Below are 17,789 nucleotides of genomic sequence, written 5' to 3' on the forward strand. Positions count from 1 at the left end.
AGAACAAAATTTATATTCTGAATTGATAAAGCTCCAGCCTTCAACCTCCACAGAACAATCTCATTTACCGCCTCAACATACAGAACCTTCAACAATTTCACAATCGACTTTAGCTAATGAATCAGAGGTCTTACAATCGACAAGTTATCAAAAAAATGGTGACATTAGTACACCAGATGTTACTGAAGTAAACAATGTAATTGAGGACGTAAATACTCAACCCGAAAATGTTGTCAGTAGTAATGACTCTCTGATTGTTTGTATATTTTGTAATAAACAGAAGAAGAAAGTGCGCTCAAAAATGCTTCCACTTCATGCAGCTGAAACAAACCAATTTACAGGTAGTATTTTTTCTAACATTGAAGGTTTAGAAGAATATAACGAGTTTTCAACTACATTGAATAATTACTCTGCTCCAAAAATATAATATTATACTGATTGTCGAGTTCATTTTAACAATGATGGAGAATCCATTTGCCGAAACTTGCCTGGTTTCCACGCAATAACAGGGTACGATTACAATCCGGCATTATTTAGAAAGGGAAAACTAAGACCTTACAAACTATTAAAAAAAAACGATGAATTCTAAAAAGCTTTTATAAAGTTCGGCGAAAATAAGTTAATAGAGGACAGCAGTGAACAGAAGAACATTTTCAATAGTATTCAGAAATATATATGCAGTGTATATAATGTTCGGAATGCAATTGATGTCAATTCTGCTCGAGTTCAGATGTTTATAGACTCATACAAAGTTTCCGACATTAATGAGGCTTTCAATCGAAAAAAATTGAGAAACTTTGATGCTAGCAGTTTACCACCTTGTGAAAATGAGCTACTACAACATTTTTTACGAGCTAATTATATTTGTACGATTTGGAACAATGCTCACTTAAGAAAACCTACTTCACATAAACCTGAAAATAATGGCTGGGTACTGGAAAATGATCAATACCATTTTAAATGGTTTGAAGGAGATCAGCTACCTACTTATGTCAGTGATTCTCTACAAGCTTTGTCAGGTATGTTATAATGTTCACTGTTTATGAAGAAATTATCAACCATTCATAATTATTCTAGCTTGCTTTAATTATTACAGATGCTGATGAAGACGATGACATTCATGAGGACAAATCCGCAGAATGGAGTAGCGGTGATGAAGATAATCGAGATACCGACGAGGACGATGAAGTTGATTAAAGATTTTTTTTGATTTAATAATAATGTTTGACACATTATATTTTTACTTTGTATTGTAATGGCTATAATTATAAATATAATTGAAATCTTTTTCGATTGGTTCAATTACGATCTAAATTATTCTCTCTCCTTACAGTAAAACTAACATGCATACAAATTTATCTTCTTAACTTTAAACTTCTAGAATTTTACCATCAGCTGTCGATTTTTCGTATTTTTTTCTGCACAATACTAGAAAAAATTTTCGATTGATATTTACAACTTTCGTAGATCTCCACTTGACTCAATAAAAATCGCATTATTGTATTGTTGATTTAATAATTTGTTAATATGAAAATTTTTCTGCGTTATCCTTTAAAAATTTACTTTTTTTATCTGTTATAAATGTATATAATGAATTTTCTTGATAAATTTAGAGAACAGATCGCACTATTTCACTCGCGCCAACGTACATATATATTCATCGCGCTCACGCCTGGAGTGGACTTCATTATGTCTGGGAAGATAGGGGAACCATCGAAACTGTCTGGGGATTGTGAAAACATTATTTTTACAGATCTCTGAATAACATATATAAAAATTAGATTTTATACTATGACGAAAGTAGATTTATAAATAATTAGAATGTTAGGGTGTCTGGGGAGGGGTTGTTACCGCCCTAAGTGTCCGCCAATGGACGAGGCAGTTTCTGATATGATTGTAAGTTGAAATGTATAAAAACTAAGCTTTATACTATTACAAATTTGAGACTCAATTTTACTCACCTTTACTACCTGTTACCTGCCAAAGCCACCGCGACCCAGGTTTAATAATCTGGGGTTGCTTATACCTGTATAGGAGACGTATATAGAAAAATTTCCAACTTTTATAATTTAACGAAGGTCTGGGCGTCGCGGGCGCTTAGTCTATAAGGAGGCTCTAAATCCATTTTAGAGCTTGAGCTTTTGTTTAAAATTACCAGTAGACTAGTCGCCGCAAAGTCGGTTATACGATAGGGCTTAAAAAGTACCCGTGTGAGGTATGAAGACACAATTTAAAAAAAAGTTTTGAAAGAAAAGAAAAATTCTCATGAAGCCAGATCTGGTGAACACTGGGGGGTACGGCAGCAATGTATAACGCAATTCATGCAGTTAGGCTTCGACAACTCCGGATGAATGTGCTGGTGAATTATCGTGGTGAAACAGCAGCTTTTTATCAAAGCCGTCCAATAACTCACTGTAGTATTATCCAGTGATCATTCTTCCTTTTTCTAAAAAATCCATGAGGATTTTCCGGCCGATGGGACTGTCTTCACTTCCTTTGGAGCAGATTCGCCGGGAGAAACCCATTGCTTTGATTGTTGCTTAGTTTCTGGCGTGTAATGATGAATACAGGTTGCATCAACGGTGGCAACTCGACGCAAGCATTTCGTCTAAATTGATCCAAACACGGCTTCGAGGTTAACAGCCGTAGCCGCTTGTAGTCCACCGTGAGCAATCGGGGCACCCATTGGGCCGACAGTTTTTTTCATCGCCAACTTATTATGCAAAATATTAATTGCCATTCCCGTCGAAACACCTGTGGCCTCCGTTACTTCGCGCACTTGCGTTTGTCGATCAGCGAGAATCACGTCGTGCACTTTTTGTATGATTTTCTCGGTAACCTCCAAGGATGTTCCCCGCGTTTAAATCCGCTGAACCAATATCTGACTGTGGTCATAGATGGCGAAGCGTTCCCATAGACAGCATCCAACTTTGCTTTATCTTCTCGCATTTTTTCCCATCCGACAACAAAAAGCGAATTAACGACCGATACTGAACTTTTTCCATCTTAGGAATAATCACGAAACCCGTCTCCCTCGGATAGCTGAGAAATCCAAAGTAACCTATCAATTAGTCCGAAATTTGTTTTGACGTGTTTTGACGTTTCGTATATTCTCCCACTCTCCCTAATATACAATACACACATGTACATATGTATGTACTTGCATACATACATTTTTTTTTAGCTCGGCAGAAACTTTAACTCGCGTTAACATTTGATCATTAACAATATTTGTGTTGCGTTAAGCTACAAATCAGCCGCTTAGAGTGGAAATTAAATTGAAAAATAAATCTTTTTACAAAATAAAGCAAAATAAAATAAATATTTGGTAATGATGCTAACTCTATTTTTGCATGCGTATGCAGAACATATGAACTGTTAAATATAAATGAGTAAAAATTAAGCAGAAACAGTAATCATTGACAAAAGAAAATCACAAAATTAAAAAAAATAGCAGCTAATGAAATCTGACTTGAAGTTCGTAGGTCCAAAGCGAATGGGAGAATCAAAGCCGTTTTTGTTTAGTGATTAATAAAATTTGAATTTATTACGGCACATTTTGATGGTTGAATTGAAGCAAATGCATATGCAAAAAGAATTATTCACAACCGACTTTGAATAATGCCCCAATCAACCATCTTTACTTTGTAGGTAATATTCGCATTAATTTTTAATGTGCATCTTAGCAATTGCGTGTAACGTACACGCTGTGTACTTGTAGTAAGCTGAACATTTTGCAAATTGATGGCCATGAACGAGTCGAGTTCAGCTGAGTTGAGTTCAGTTTGTGAACGCCTCGCCGCAATTTAACGAAAAGGTTGATTGCAAAAAGCATAGATAAGAAGTTATGAAGAAAAAGAAGAGGAAGCTGTGTGAAAATTATAATGTTGATATTTTGTTCGTTGCCAAGGTCTAGGCGTTTAAATGCTTGACTCAGTAATGAAGACGATGGGATATTCCATTAAGTTAAACATGTACAACTGGCGCTATAGTGTTTTTATTTTATTTTGCCCTTAAAAGTTCCTCCCTCTCCTTGTAGGAAAAAGGTTTTTTACAATTTCTTGAATAGCTGCTCATTTACGAGTCATGCAATCATGTTTTCTTACAGTTTGCCTCGAATGAGAGGTTAAGAATTCCCAGCGAAATTTTTTTTCATAATTTTACTTTTTAATTAATATAATAACAAAACGTAACATATTTAATAACCTATCTTGCCAACAAGCGCTACGTTGGACTAAATAGGCAATCAGTAGACAGGCAATCGTCTCTTTCCGATGAGGGGCGCCCCTTGGAGTGTTTGAAAAAAGATTTTGGGTAAGATTTTCGGACCTTTGCGCGTTGGTGACGGCGAGTATCGTAGGCGATGTAACAAAGAGTTGTATGAGTTTTACGACGACATAGACATGGCGCATCGAATAAATATCCAGCGGCTACGTTGGCTAGGTCATGTCGTCCCTCCGGCTCTGGCTTGATGTTTCCAACTGGAGCCGGTTAGCACGAGAAAGAAACGACCAGATATGCCAAAACTCGGCATATACTGTGCCAATCAACAAGAGGAAGAACGTTAACGTAAGTTGTTAATCAGAAAGTTGTTTATTCAATCTCACCTTTTCGAAAATGAAGTATCAGAAATTATTTAAAAATATGTTTCTACTACTGTACCACATCATCAGATTAAATGGTTTCCCCACTTATTTTAACCAGCAAAAATAGAATAAACAAAATACACGTATTTTTCCCCCTATGACTCTGTTAATTGGTTTCCCCGTGTAACTGTCCAAAAACCTGTCTTAAAAATTCCAAATGCAAACTCCAATTTTGTTCAGAATTATTTGGAATAAAATAATTTACATTCCGAGTTTTCTATTTTTGCGAGAAGTTTTACCAATTCGTCCACGTACTCTTCATAATTATTTCGGAGTATTCTCTATAAAGTTTGGTTGGCAACATTGATAAAAAAATATTTGATTTTGAAGGTGGAGAGAATCTGAAGAGAACGTGTATTGTACCAGTATATCTTTGAATTGGAGAGGCTGTCAAATTACATAAGAGTGACTACTGTAATTACACAAAATAGTGATTTTATAAGTGAAAAATTATTGGATAATTGGATCTCCGAATAATTAAACCCATCGATGAATAAATACGACCTTCAAAAAAAAGAAGTGAGACACGAACAGACCGATGGGCTCAGTGGGCAAAAATTCTAACTGTTCAGCATCATAATACTGAGTATAATATTCGATAGTCTTTTTTTCTTTACGGTATACAAATGTAAATACTTTATACATAGCCATAAAAAGAAGATTCGGAGTTGGAGGAAAAGCTCTTGCTTATAAAGCTATCGGACAGTTATCAAGTCATTAGAACCACAGTGTTATTTGGAAATGGAAATTATAACATGATAACCGCCGTAGCCGAAGCGGTTGGCATTGGCAAACTTCCCAGTGTATTTCTACCATGAAATTATCCTCTTAACATACCATCTGTTGTTCGGAGGCGGCCTAGAACTGTAGGTCTTCCCAATTGAGAGCTTTCTTATGTCATCATACGACTACATACAATGAGGCAGACATTTTCGCGGTGGATAAAACGAAATGTTTCTGAGCAGTTGGTTTCTGATGGGTTTCCCTAAATAAAATATCACGGCATCCATCAGGTGAGCACAAAAAATGTCACTTAAGAGGACCCGGTGGTCTAGAAATTTCAAAAAATCGATGTTTTATTTTTTCGTATAGTATAGTATTATATTTTAAGAATATACTGTGAAATTTTCATGCAGAAATTCTGAATATTATAGCTTCTACAGTCCATTAACTAGGTAGCGAGTGCTCCGCTAACTCCTGTACCTCAAATTTTAAACTTATTTATCTCGAGACGACTTTTTCGACACGGCGTGGATGAGAAAAAATATTCAACCGAATCACTTGAAATTTGACTATGTTATTCATAACATATATGGCTATCGTCGGAACTAGAATCATAATTTTATTTAAATAATTTCCTATTTTTTACATTAAAAAACTAGTGAAAAAAGACCCGATTTTACGAACTTTTTTTCAAAAGCTGCCTACTAGATATCTTTTAACGTTTCCAATGAGCACCACGTAATAGGGACTAAAATGAAGTGAAAAAATTGACAAAGGTAATGCTAGAAGTACAGCGAAGAACCTTGTGTACCACACACTGAGGTAGATTACTTGTTCCTCACTGCATTGAAAGGTATAACGGAAGCTACTCAACTTCTTGGCAATTAAGCAAAGCTAATGTATGGTATATAGTAGATAATTGTGCCTATCGTGGTATCGTTACTTTGCTTTTAGCGAGTTTGTCCAATTGATCATCAGTCTGACCAGATTACCTTTTTCGTAACTTGGTGTAGCTTTTTTGTTTGTTCTTTGGTCTTAAAGTTTTAATTATTTCTGCCTGACATTTTGCTAGCTTTTTCTAGTTAAAATGTGATGATTATAATTATGTAAAATATAATTTGTTTTTAATTACTTGTAGTTCAATATTACACCCAGTTCTATGTAGCTTTACTTTTTTTTATCATCTGGTCACACTATCGGCGATTGCGATTATTGCTTATGTTGGTGATTATTCGGGCGTTGTTTGTGCGTATGTTAAGCAAGCCACAGACGGGAAACAAATCGTAACAATCGGTTGAAACTAATTTCACCACACACGTGGGGATGGATCTGTTCTTGTTATTTGACGTTGTTCGTTGCTGATTAACCATTAAGGCGGAAAAAAAGATTACCATGTATGTTATTTATATGTGCGTTTATAAATCGTTGAATTTGCAAGCAGGTCTGATTTAAAAGGCAACATGGGTTTTTAAATTTATTTTTTATTCTTTTCACACTTTCTATGGGCCACGCACTCTCTGATGGGCGCAATCTTCTTGGCCTAGATCAAATATTTTGCACATATGTATAATACTTAGCGCTGATATCTGAACTTAGCAAAAATTCTTTGCGAATTTTTCTATCGTGTTTACCTCATAGCTTTTCTGTCTCAAAATTGACATATGAAAAATTGACAAAACATAATCATAACTGTGTAAGGCAACGTAAAGTGGGCTACATTTTTTTCGGAAGATGGTTCTCAATATTCTTTTACTTAATTCATTACCAACTTACCCTTCGAGATCGCTCGCGCGAAATATCTGTGTCCAGGCTTTTTCCGGTAGCCAACTATTATCCGGATTAGGCGGTACTGCTTGCAAGCCAACGCCTCCAGTCAGGAAAAACAACAAATGTGATTTACTTATTTTCCCCTTTTGTAGTTTTTGTTTGTTGTTGGCATATCAGCATCAGCATCAGTGGCATGAGCATTTGCAATGGAATTGCAACACCAAAGCATTAACAGTAAATAAATAGTAGCGTCATTTTTGCATTTAGTATCCGTATAATAGTTGTTTGTAGATACATATGTATGTGTGCACGTGTATATATTTTATATGTATATATTGTTGGCAAAGTTATAGTAGTTTTATTTTAGTTATTGTGCAACATAGAAGTAATAAGAATATTTAATGGAAATGTTGGCATTTTAGTCGTTATCATTGCCACGGCCATTGTTGTTGTAGTTGTTTTATTGCAGTATTCATAGTGAATTAAGTAGATAAGTATTAGACGATAGGGCAAGGCTTTAGTAGTTGGCAACATTTGCATTCTCCAAATGTCCAACGCCCAACAGTGAACCATACGAATGCAGCATCGTTTATAATGGCCATCATAGATTCATAGTGTAAAATTGAGTTGGAAATTAGCAAATGCTACGTTCCATTTAGATGATTGCAATTTTAAGTTCGTTCGTGCAAAGGAGATTAAATAAAACACAACTGAGGAAGGGCTTAATTCGGTTTGGATAGCACTTCACATACACGCGCACATTTTAGTTAAATTTAATTTGGGCTGGCTGTTAGTTTTTGGAATCAAACAAAATTACAGTTACGTCAGCTAATCTTAAATTATACAAAAAGTGGTCGTGGTTTTTCTCCGATCTCAATAATAAATATTTACGTGGGATTTACTAAGGTGGGTAGTAATACATATATCGGGTGTTTTTTCCGCTGCATGAGAGCTATCGATATTATTAACTATAGTCTGGCAACTGAGAATAACAAACTGTGTTGACATTTCTGTTCAGTAAGGTTTGGCAAGCCTTCACGAATCGTTTAAACGTCAGAAAAACGTTTCCAAACTGTAGAAATTTACTTTGAACAAAATAAATCTGTTTGCGAAGCTCATATAGCACTGCCGGCATCACCGATTCTTATTTATATCGAAATAAAAATATCAAAAAATAGACGCCATGAAATTATCTACCAGGATCATAATAAAAATTCATTCCAACAATATTTCTGTCTTGTACAGGTCCCGCCTTGTATCGTTACGGATTTGAACTAGGTATTATTTGAAGAATGGTAACACTTAGCTGTCATCTGATTTGACAGAAAATTAGTTTTATTCTTCCGCTGAACGAAAATGGTTGTGTATACGCTCAAAGGACCGACCACCCAATGCGTTTTCGCTTCGCTTCATGGGCTTGGGATCGACTTGAAGAAGATGAAGACTTTTACCGAAAAATCATCTTTTCGGGTGAAGCTCATTTCCATCTCGGCGGGTATGTTAACAAGCAAAATTGCCGCATTTGGGGCTCAGAAAACTCGCACGCACTCGAAGAAAAGCCGATGCATTCACAACGAGTCACTGTTTGGTGCGGATTTTGGTCGAGAGGAGAGCGTCAATGGAGAGCGTTACCGGGCCATGTTGAAGGAATTTTTGTTCCGAGAAATTGAAGAGGAGGATATTGGTGTCATTTGATTCTAACAAGATGGCGCTACTTGCCACACAGCGAATGCTACGATCAATGTTTTGCGCACTGTCTTCAAAGATCGCATTATCAGCCGAAATTCTGATATCGTTTGGCCGCCTCGGAGCTGCGATTTGACGCCGTTGGATTATTATCTTTGGGGTGCCGTCAAAGACCAGTGTTATGCCAACAAACCAGCAACAATTTATGCACTGAAGAATAACATACGCGATGTCATAGCTGAAATACAGCCGCATACTATCGAAAATGTGTTGAAAAATTGGACCGATCGTATGGGATGGTGCATGGCTAGCCCAGGCAGCCATATGAACAAAGTTGTGTTCCATCATTAACCGGAAGGATTGTACTTCAAAATAAAAACAAAAAAAAAACAGTTTGGAAAAATATTGAGTAGTTTATTTTTTATAGCTTTTTTAGTTCCGTAAAGTTATATGGCGGACCCTTTATTATCACTATCATAGCGGTCGCCCTTGGGCAGGCAATGAGAAACCTCCGGGTGTATTTCTACCAGGAAAAAGCTGGTCATAAAAACTATCTGCCAGTCGGAGTCGGCTTAAGACTGCAGGTCTCTCCACAAATAGGAGGAGGAGTTCGACCAAACACCCAAAAATGGTATAAGCGCTAATAGGAGGTGTGTTAAAAAAATAAGGAGAATTTTGATTATTTACAAAAAAATATTTATTTACCTATCAATTTCTATTTTATATTATATCTTTCAAAGTAATCCCCCTCAAATATAATACGCTTGTGTCAGTTTTTTTCAGACTTCGAAGCAATTCAGATATGCACTTTATGGTATGTTCTTGAGCTCTCTCAGCGATGAGGTTTTTATATCCTAAATCGCCGCAAAACGCCGCCCTTTCATTGGTCTCTTCAATCTTAGGAGCAGGAAAAAGGAAAGGCGACAAATCTGATGAATATGATGGCTGAGGCATGATAACGGTGTTGTTTTTGGCCAAATCATCTTTCACAAACAAAGGAAGGGAGCAGGTGCATTGTTATAATGCAAAAGCCATGGTTTTTCTCCACAATTCCGGGCGTATTTTTCGTACTGCTTTACGCAAATGGCGCATAACTTCAAGGTAATACTTCTTATAAGACTACATAAGACCTTATGGTAAGAACTCCTGATGCACTACGCCATGGTTATTGAAGAAAACAGTGAGCCAAACCTTGACCTCCTAGACTCTTCCATTGGACGATTGGGCTTTTATTTGCATGTCGTAAGCATGTACCCATATACCCCTGATTCGTCACCAGTTTTGATATGAGTTTTAAGCAAATCTGAATCATAGTTAACGTCATTCAACAAATGCTGAGCGATGCTCATTCGACGTTGTTTTTGGTCAAAATTCAACAATTTTGGAACGAACTTCGCTTCCATTCGCTTCCGAAAAGATTGCATGGGACGAGCCAAACGTATGCCGACATCCTTAGCAACTTCTGTAATTTTCTTCACTTTCTCAACATTTTCATCGGTTGTTGATGTGCTAGGGCGTCCAGAGCGAGTATCGTCATTCACATTTTCTCGACCTTCTGTTAAGAGGTTGTACCACTTATAAGCATGTTTTTGACTTAGAGTACTTTCACCGTATGCCTATGTCAACATCTCAAGAGTTTTTGAGCACTTAACTCCATTTTTTACACAAAATTTGATCCAACTTCTTTGATCCATTTCTTTCGATAGCAGAAAATCGCCGAACACGCAAAACTTTTCACTTATTTATGCCACTCACAATCAAACTAAACCTGCTATATTGCTAAAATCATGAACATTTCTTCGAGACGAGTGTATCAACATAAAATAAACAAAAAAATTATTTTTTGAACACACCTCGTATACTAATAATTTTTGTTCTCAAGCTCTTAAAAAGCGCCCGATACCAAGGGTGGGAGAGCTGTATAAAGTCGTTATCTTATATAGCCAAAAATTTAAAATATCACCTGCTTCGTATTTGTTTTAGATTAAACATTTATACCAAATATGTATAATATATTTTTAACCTTATTTTCTTTTTTTAGAATTACAGTTACATGAAAGGTGGGCCCGGCTATTTCGCCAATTTTTAATAGCAGCCATGGCTAAGTCGGCTTCATATCATTCTGAGCATTTTAATACATATACATATATTATATATATATGTCTATACCCTCCTTGCAGAAGAAAGCCGAACTATTATGGAAACATTCTAGTTCAGACATTGATATTTGAGAGAAGAAATCATACCAGTTCGTCATTGGCTAGAATAATAGCAAAAGTAAAATTATCAATTTGTCTGCAATTTAGTTAATTTTTTTAGATACGAAAATTTAAGTCTTGGCTATAGGCACACGAAAAGTATTATGTAAATATAAGTAGATACTGATGAATACATTTATTTGGAAAACAATGTATCCAAGATTATCAAATAAAGACAACAATTAGATAATATTGGCATAAAATTTAAGTTATTTTCTTTATATGTAGCCGCGCATTACAAGTCAGTAAAATTAGAGGAAGCAAGATGCATACATATATAGGGGTTTCCAGTAGCAGGTGTTATCTATCGCTATCGAGAGATGATGAATGATTTTTTATGGCCGGAATTGGATGGTATTGATCTGGAAAGCGTTTATTTTCAACAAGACGGCTCTACGCGCCACACAAGACACGAAAAACTTTCCGTTATCTCTCGAAGAGGTGATCACAATTGGCCACCGAAGTCTTGTGATTTAACTCCTTGTGACTTTTTTCTTTGGGGCCACGTGAAAGAGAAAGTCTACGCCAAGAGCCCAGGGTCGACTCAATTCGTGAGGCTATCGAGGACAAAGGGCTGCCACTTTGCAATTCCGTTATGGAAAATTTCATGAAAAGGATATTGTCCTGTAAGCGTGGTCGTAGTGGTCATTTGCCTGATGCTATTTTCCACTACTAACGGCATACCTTCCTCTTTATAATGAAATAAACATCCGATTATTTATATAAAAAAAAAAAAAAATTTTCTTTGAATATCAAAATAACACCTCTTATTGGAAAACTCTATATAATGCTACACTATCTCAGTTTAATCATCAAAACGGCAAAAGAAATAATTATTACACATAATTTACGTCCGAAATGTTTCCATACATTTACCTAAAAAGGTAGTATTCACTTTTTTTGCCACAACAAACATTTTTTGTAAGCACTCGAAGAAATTTCATTCTCTAATTATTCGGAGGAAAATCTTCGGACACCGGACACATAATGTGTGAATCTGAAATTTAACTAGCATTAAAATAATTTGTGTTCCTAAGGTAAATTCCTTAAATTTCCTGATTAGTTTTTTAATGAGTTTGTTTTGTTTTTTTAGGATTTACTTATAAGTAAATTTGAACCAATTTTTGAATGTTTAACCAATTACTGTAACTGTAAAAGTTTCGTTCAATTTTAAGAGCAAACAAATTTTGTATACAGTCTTAATATGAAGAAGAATACTTGTATTTAAAACATTGGAAATGAAGGGAATGGATGGAAACTGGTGTAAAACTCTGTTATTAGAAACGTATTGCACCAGAATTTTTCTCGACTATAGTAGTTTAAACTGACATTTTAATTGGTTTTTTGCTGATGCATGGCCGGACAATTGACATTTCGTAAGGAATCGCCGTGTTAGAAATACCGCTTGCTAAGATTGAAAAAAGATAGAACACGCATTGGTCGAGCTGAAACGTGAACTGGTAGTATTCTGGTTCACATCTTGTATTTTTCCTGATATGCTTCTCGATGCTTTCATGCTGTTACATTCAGCTGTTATGTGAACAAACTTATATGTATGTAATTCCGTTCGACACAAGTGCTCAGGTGTAGACATAAATAAATGACATCAAAAATATTGAAAAAAGTGACTAAATGTTGGGTGAAAGGCATTGCAGTAACTCAACATGCAAAGCGGAATTGCACGTTAATAGATACTTTAACTCGAGAGCGCACTCATGCACACGCTTTTCGTGTCAATGATTGCCCTTCATCTTATGCCAATTCGGTATTAATTTTTTCATATTAATTTCTTTGTTTTACACTTTTGCGGACGTCAATGCTGTTCCATTAATTTTGATAATGTTGCAAAATTACGCGGATGGTACAGCATTTAAACTTTAAGACCATTTGCCACTCACTTAACTTTTTATAACCGTAAATTGGTATACACGCGCACATGCGCCTAAGGGTATTACATATATTTGGGTACACTTAACGGTTGAATGTAACACCATAAAATAAGCAGGATAGACAGATACACATACATACATCTACATATATGCACCAAAATTCTTAGAATGGTGAGGGTAGTCGATTCAGCCATGACTGCTATTAAAAATCAGCGAAATCGGGCAATAACCGCTCTCACCTCCCACATAATTTTATTTAAAAAAAAGAAGAAAAACAACATCTCTGTTATAAATACAGCAAACTTACTGAATTTGGTACAAATGTCCAACTACAAGAAAAAAATACGATGCGGGTACAATATTGAATAGTGGGTGGTGTCACACCCGGTTTTGGATATTTACTGGTCTCGATGACAACTTAATAAAACTCACCGAAGCTTGGTAAATGTATACCTTATTTAGATCCGACAGAAATACATAATTTTACATATGGCGTCGTACTTCAATTATAGTTGATATTTGTAAACTATACAGCATGGATGCAAACGCTCCGGCTCTGAAAGTATTCGAAGCGATAACAGCTGGTGGTATCAGAGGAAGATGAAGGCCTTCTCTATGTTGGAAAGATCAGGTGGCGAAAGACTTAGCTTCACTTAGTGTTTCCAACTGGCGCCGAATAGCACTATAAAGAAACGACTGGCGCACTTTGTTAAACTCGGCCAAAATCGCGTAAGCGGTTATCGCGCCAATCAACAAAAAGATCAAACTATACAGCAGCAACATACAAACTTAAGAATTCGTTATTCAAAAATAAAATTGGATAAAAATTTTGCGCCACCTTGTATTAATGAGATCGGACTTTTTATTTGTTAAGACTAAATTTCCCCTCGTCCGTCCGATGTCACGATTTCTAACTCTCGTTCTCTATGAGTTTATTTGATTCCAAAAATTAACAGCCAGTACAAATTAAATATTACTAAAATTTCTGTATTCAATAAATACCGAATTTAGCTTTCCTTACTTCTGTAAGGAATATGTACATATGCATAAGAATCCGGTGTTGAGTAATTAAGTACATATTTGAACTATTTTGTATACAAATCCGTTCACCAACTTTTATGGAAGAAAATTGTTATTAGCGAAACTATATTTAATCCAGTGGCACAACGGTTTCTGATAATTGAAGTGAAGATTGTACTTTGCCCGAAAATAAGCATGCATCGAAATTTTATTCCATCTAACGATATTTCGCAGCAGTAAAACCACAGCAGCTGCACTACTGTGCTTGATTTACTGGTTCATTTGGACGGAGGCACACGGTTTGCCTACATTATTTGCGCATTAAAGCTGTGAAAACGGATCGTTTTTTAAGCATTCATTGTGTTTGGTCGAACACTTCTTAATTCTAATAAAATAGGAAAGCAAAAAGGGTTAACAGATCGCAAAGGACGAACAAATTGATATCTTGACCTTAGAGGGACTTTCAAATCACCAAATTGGCAAATGAATATTTACGTGAAACAAGGTGCTTTCTTTCGTAAAAACTACAAAGCAGAACTCTGATGGCTTTAACACCGAACGAAACTCGCAAAATCCTTAGAATTGCATCAAATTCTGCCCTTTTAATAGCAAAAATTAAAGAAATGGCAAATGTTGCAGCCAGCAAAACCATCATTCGAAATTACAAAAAAACCACCTTTGAACAAATTTTGCAAAGAACGCCACCTCGATTTTGCAAGGGACCACATGATTTGGAGTTCTAGTACAAATAACGATCCCTGTGAATGGGGAAAAGAAGTATTTAGTGACGAAAGGAAGTTCAATAAGGATTAGCCGGATAGATAGAATTACTATTTCGATGACTTAAGAAAGGGGAAAAGGTGCTTGAGTCGACATCACAGCCGTGAATGTAGTGTTATGGTATGGGAAATAATATCGGACTATGACCAGGTCGAATTGAAAATTTTAAACAATAAAATGACAGGAAACAGCTAGCTATAAAGCTCTATTGAAATCATCTTCCCCTGAGATTTATGAAGCATTTGGACCTATTAATGGATCTTTCGACAGGATAATGCACCTGTACACACTTTAAGTGTGGTGGAAACTTGGATTGCGCTCGAAAATGTTGAAACTTTAGCATAGCCACCGTATTCCCCAGATCTGAACATTATTGAAAATCAAAGGGAATGGCTTGCGCGTAAGGTTTATGAGAATGGGTAACAATTTGAAGGCAGAAATGCTTTAATTCGAATTATTAAAATGGCCTGCTTTGAAACTTCATTAGGCTATCTAGAGAATTTGTACAAATACATTCATCAACGTATTTACGAAGTAATTTCTAAACAAGGTGCCAGCACAAAATATTAAGCTTTAAATAATAAATATAAAAAAATCAAAATTGCATTATTATAATTGCATTATTATTACTTTTTCTTATTTGTTTAGTACCTCTCTATTCAAGTGAACCAATAAATCCAGCACAGTATTACAGCTGCTGAAGTTTTACTGCTGCGAAATACCTTTAGATGGAATGATATTTTGACGCATGCTTATTTTCGAGCAAATAAAAGTCTTCACTTGAATTATCAGAAAGCCTTGGATTACTAGACCAAATACGGTTTCTTTAATAACCATTTTCTCCCATAAAAATTATTGCCTCTAATCAAGTGAACCGGACTGTACATGTGGCTGCACTACACAATCGCCGTCAGCGTGTTAATGTTAATCAATTTCGCTTAGTGTATTTATACCATGTATTTCCGCTTAAACTACAGTTACCCATGCATCTTTTGGATTACATACTCGAGCGATATACATACGCACATATGTATGTATGTATGTATGTATGTATGTATTTTTACTCACTCGCGATACCAATATGCCCAAACACATCACCAATGAGATGACAAGCTTATCCTTCTCGAAAAGCGATCGACAAACATTTTGATAAATTGATTTCGTAAAGTAATAATTCAAATGCTCTAAACGCTCTTCGAGCACAGTCGATTTGGGCGCCTTCTGTATGGCATTTACGAAGAGATTGAGAAACCAGGCCAAGGAGTATTGATACATTGGATCGATGTTAGCCAGTTCACTGATGCAGAAGAATAGTATGGCGGAATGTTTAGCCACCGGTACGTATTGTTGGCGTGCGGCATCAATTTCCGTTTCGGTTGCTACAGCAATTACTTGCTTTTCCTGAATTTCCTCTGATAATATTTTACTCGATGACAGTATGTTGATAGCGTTTTCGTCCTCTAACACATTGCCCTCCGAGGAGGAGAGTACCTGTGAAGGAGGTGAAGGAAAATGATTACAATGAGTAGTGCAGAGTTAAGTTGAGGTTAAATACGAACGTATGCATCTATGTATGTATATAAAAGTGGCACAGCATGTGGCTTGTGTGGCTTGGGGGCGGCCGCTGGGGTACTCTTACCTTAGATATATTATATAATAACTATGTTTGTTAGCCTGTTTGTTTTGTTGATAGATGAGTTGGTAAACTTGAGTTTAGCAAACATTGAGGTATAGTGAAGCTGTTTAGTATGATATACATATATACATATAGATATGTGTGTGTAACGTCGGCTTGAACACATTCGGTATATCTTATGAGGTGAGCTAATGTTATATAAATATGTACTACAGATCGAATTATTGTATTTATTCTTGGTCTACTATAACTTTTTTCGAATTAACAGATACTCTCATTGTTAAAAAAATGCGACTACAACCTTGTATTTTTGTAGCTCTATACTGAACTTCTATTCAATAGTTGGCGGTCACCGTAGCCGAATGGGTTGGTGCGTGACTACCATTCGGAATTCATATGTTCAAATCTCGGTGAAAATTAAGAAAAAGTTTTTTCTAATATAATAGTGGGCGACCTTGGCAGGCAATAGCAAACCTCCGAGTGTATTTCCACCCCCCATTTGTGGAACAACATCAGGAGGCACGCCACAAATAGGAGGAGTAGCTCGGCGAAACACCCAAAACGGGTGTACGCGCCAATAATATATATGTATATATATACCATACATTATATTTACATATATACACCACACCATTACTGACCCAGCACCGTGCGTTACAGAAGGCTTCATATTTTTAGAAAGTAACGCTTCATTTGATCTTCTCCATACATAGGGTCTGCCATCTGAACCAAAAAGGTTGAACTTGCTTTCATCAGTGAATAGCACGTTCCACCAAAATGAGAAATCTTTTGATTGATGTTTCTTGACAAATCGCAGCCTTGCTTTACGATATGGGGTTTATGCCTTGCTCTTCTGCCGTTGATATCAGCCGTATTAAGTACATATATTTCTAATTGTCTGTGGGCAACATTTTTCCCCCAAATAATTTTCGGCGATTGTTGCGAATTTCGGTGCACTTAAAAATGGATCCTTTTTGACTTGCCGTGGTGTATACATATTGGTCATCACTCGAAGAGAAGATTTTGTTATTTGCAACGTTTAATATATTTTTAACACTTCTGTCCTTTTTCCGCCATTGTATGATGTACTGTACGGTTGATCGGCTTCGATTTATAACTTCAATTTTTGGCCTTCGTAATGATGAATTACTAATTTTCGCACTTCAACACTGGTTTGTCCTCTTTGTCTTCCCATTTAAATTTTTTATTACCCTTTATCAACAAACTACGCAATATTCAACATATGGCAATGAAGTTTAATGTTTGGGGCTTTCCCGAACTCTACTTTAAAAACAACGTGAACTTAGGTGTGAATGGAACCTATGTTGCGTGATAACACTGTACGAGTTTGGCTTTTGCCTTGATAATTACACGGTGCAACACT

The 17,789-nt window shown here is 36.0% G+C and overlaps 1 protein-coding gene across 1 annotated transcript in view; it reads right to left on the reverse strand.

Annotated features, from left to right (window-relative positions):
* LOC129240368 (dynein axonemal heavy chain 3-like) overlaps positions 1 to 17,789 on the reverse strand; it is a 321,108-nt gene that overhangs the window by 34,186 nt on the left and 269,133 nt on the right. Inside the window, exons 55-56 of the mRNA XM_054876125.1 lie at positions 15,838 to 16,260; positions 7,143 to 7,279 (exon numbers count right to left, since the gene is read on the reverse strand). Coding sequence (XP_054732100.1) covers positions 7,143 to 7,279; positions 15,838 to 16,260 — 560 coding nt within the window. The remainder of the gene's footprint in view (positions 1 to 7,142; positions 7,280 to 15,837; positions 16,261 to 17,789) is intronic.

This window comes from Anastrepha obliqua, chromosome 3 (genome assembly GCF_027943255.1).
Source record: "Anastrepha obliqua isolate idAnaObli1 chromosome 3, idAnaObli1_1.0, whole genome shotgun sequence".
In the NCBI taxonomy this organism is placed as follows: Eukaryota; Metazoa; Arthropoda; class Insecta; order Diptera; family Tephritidae; genus Anastrepha; species Anastrepha obliqua.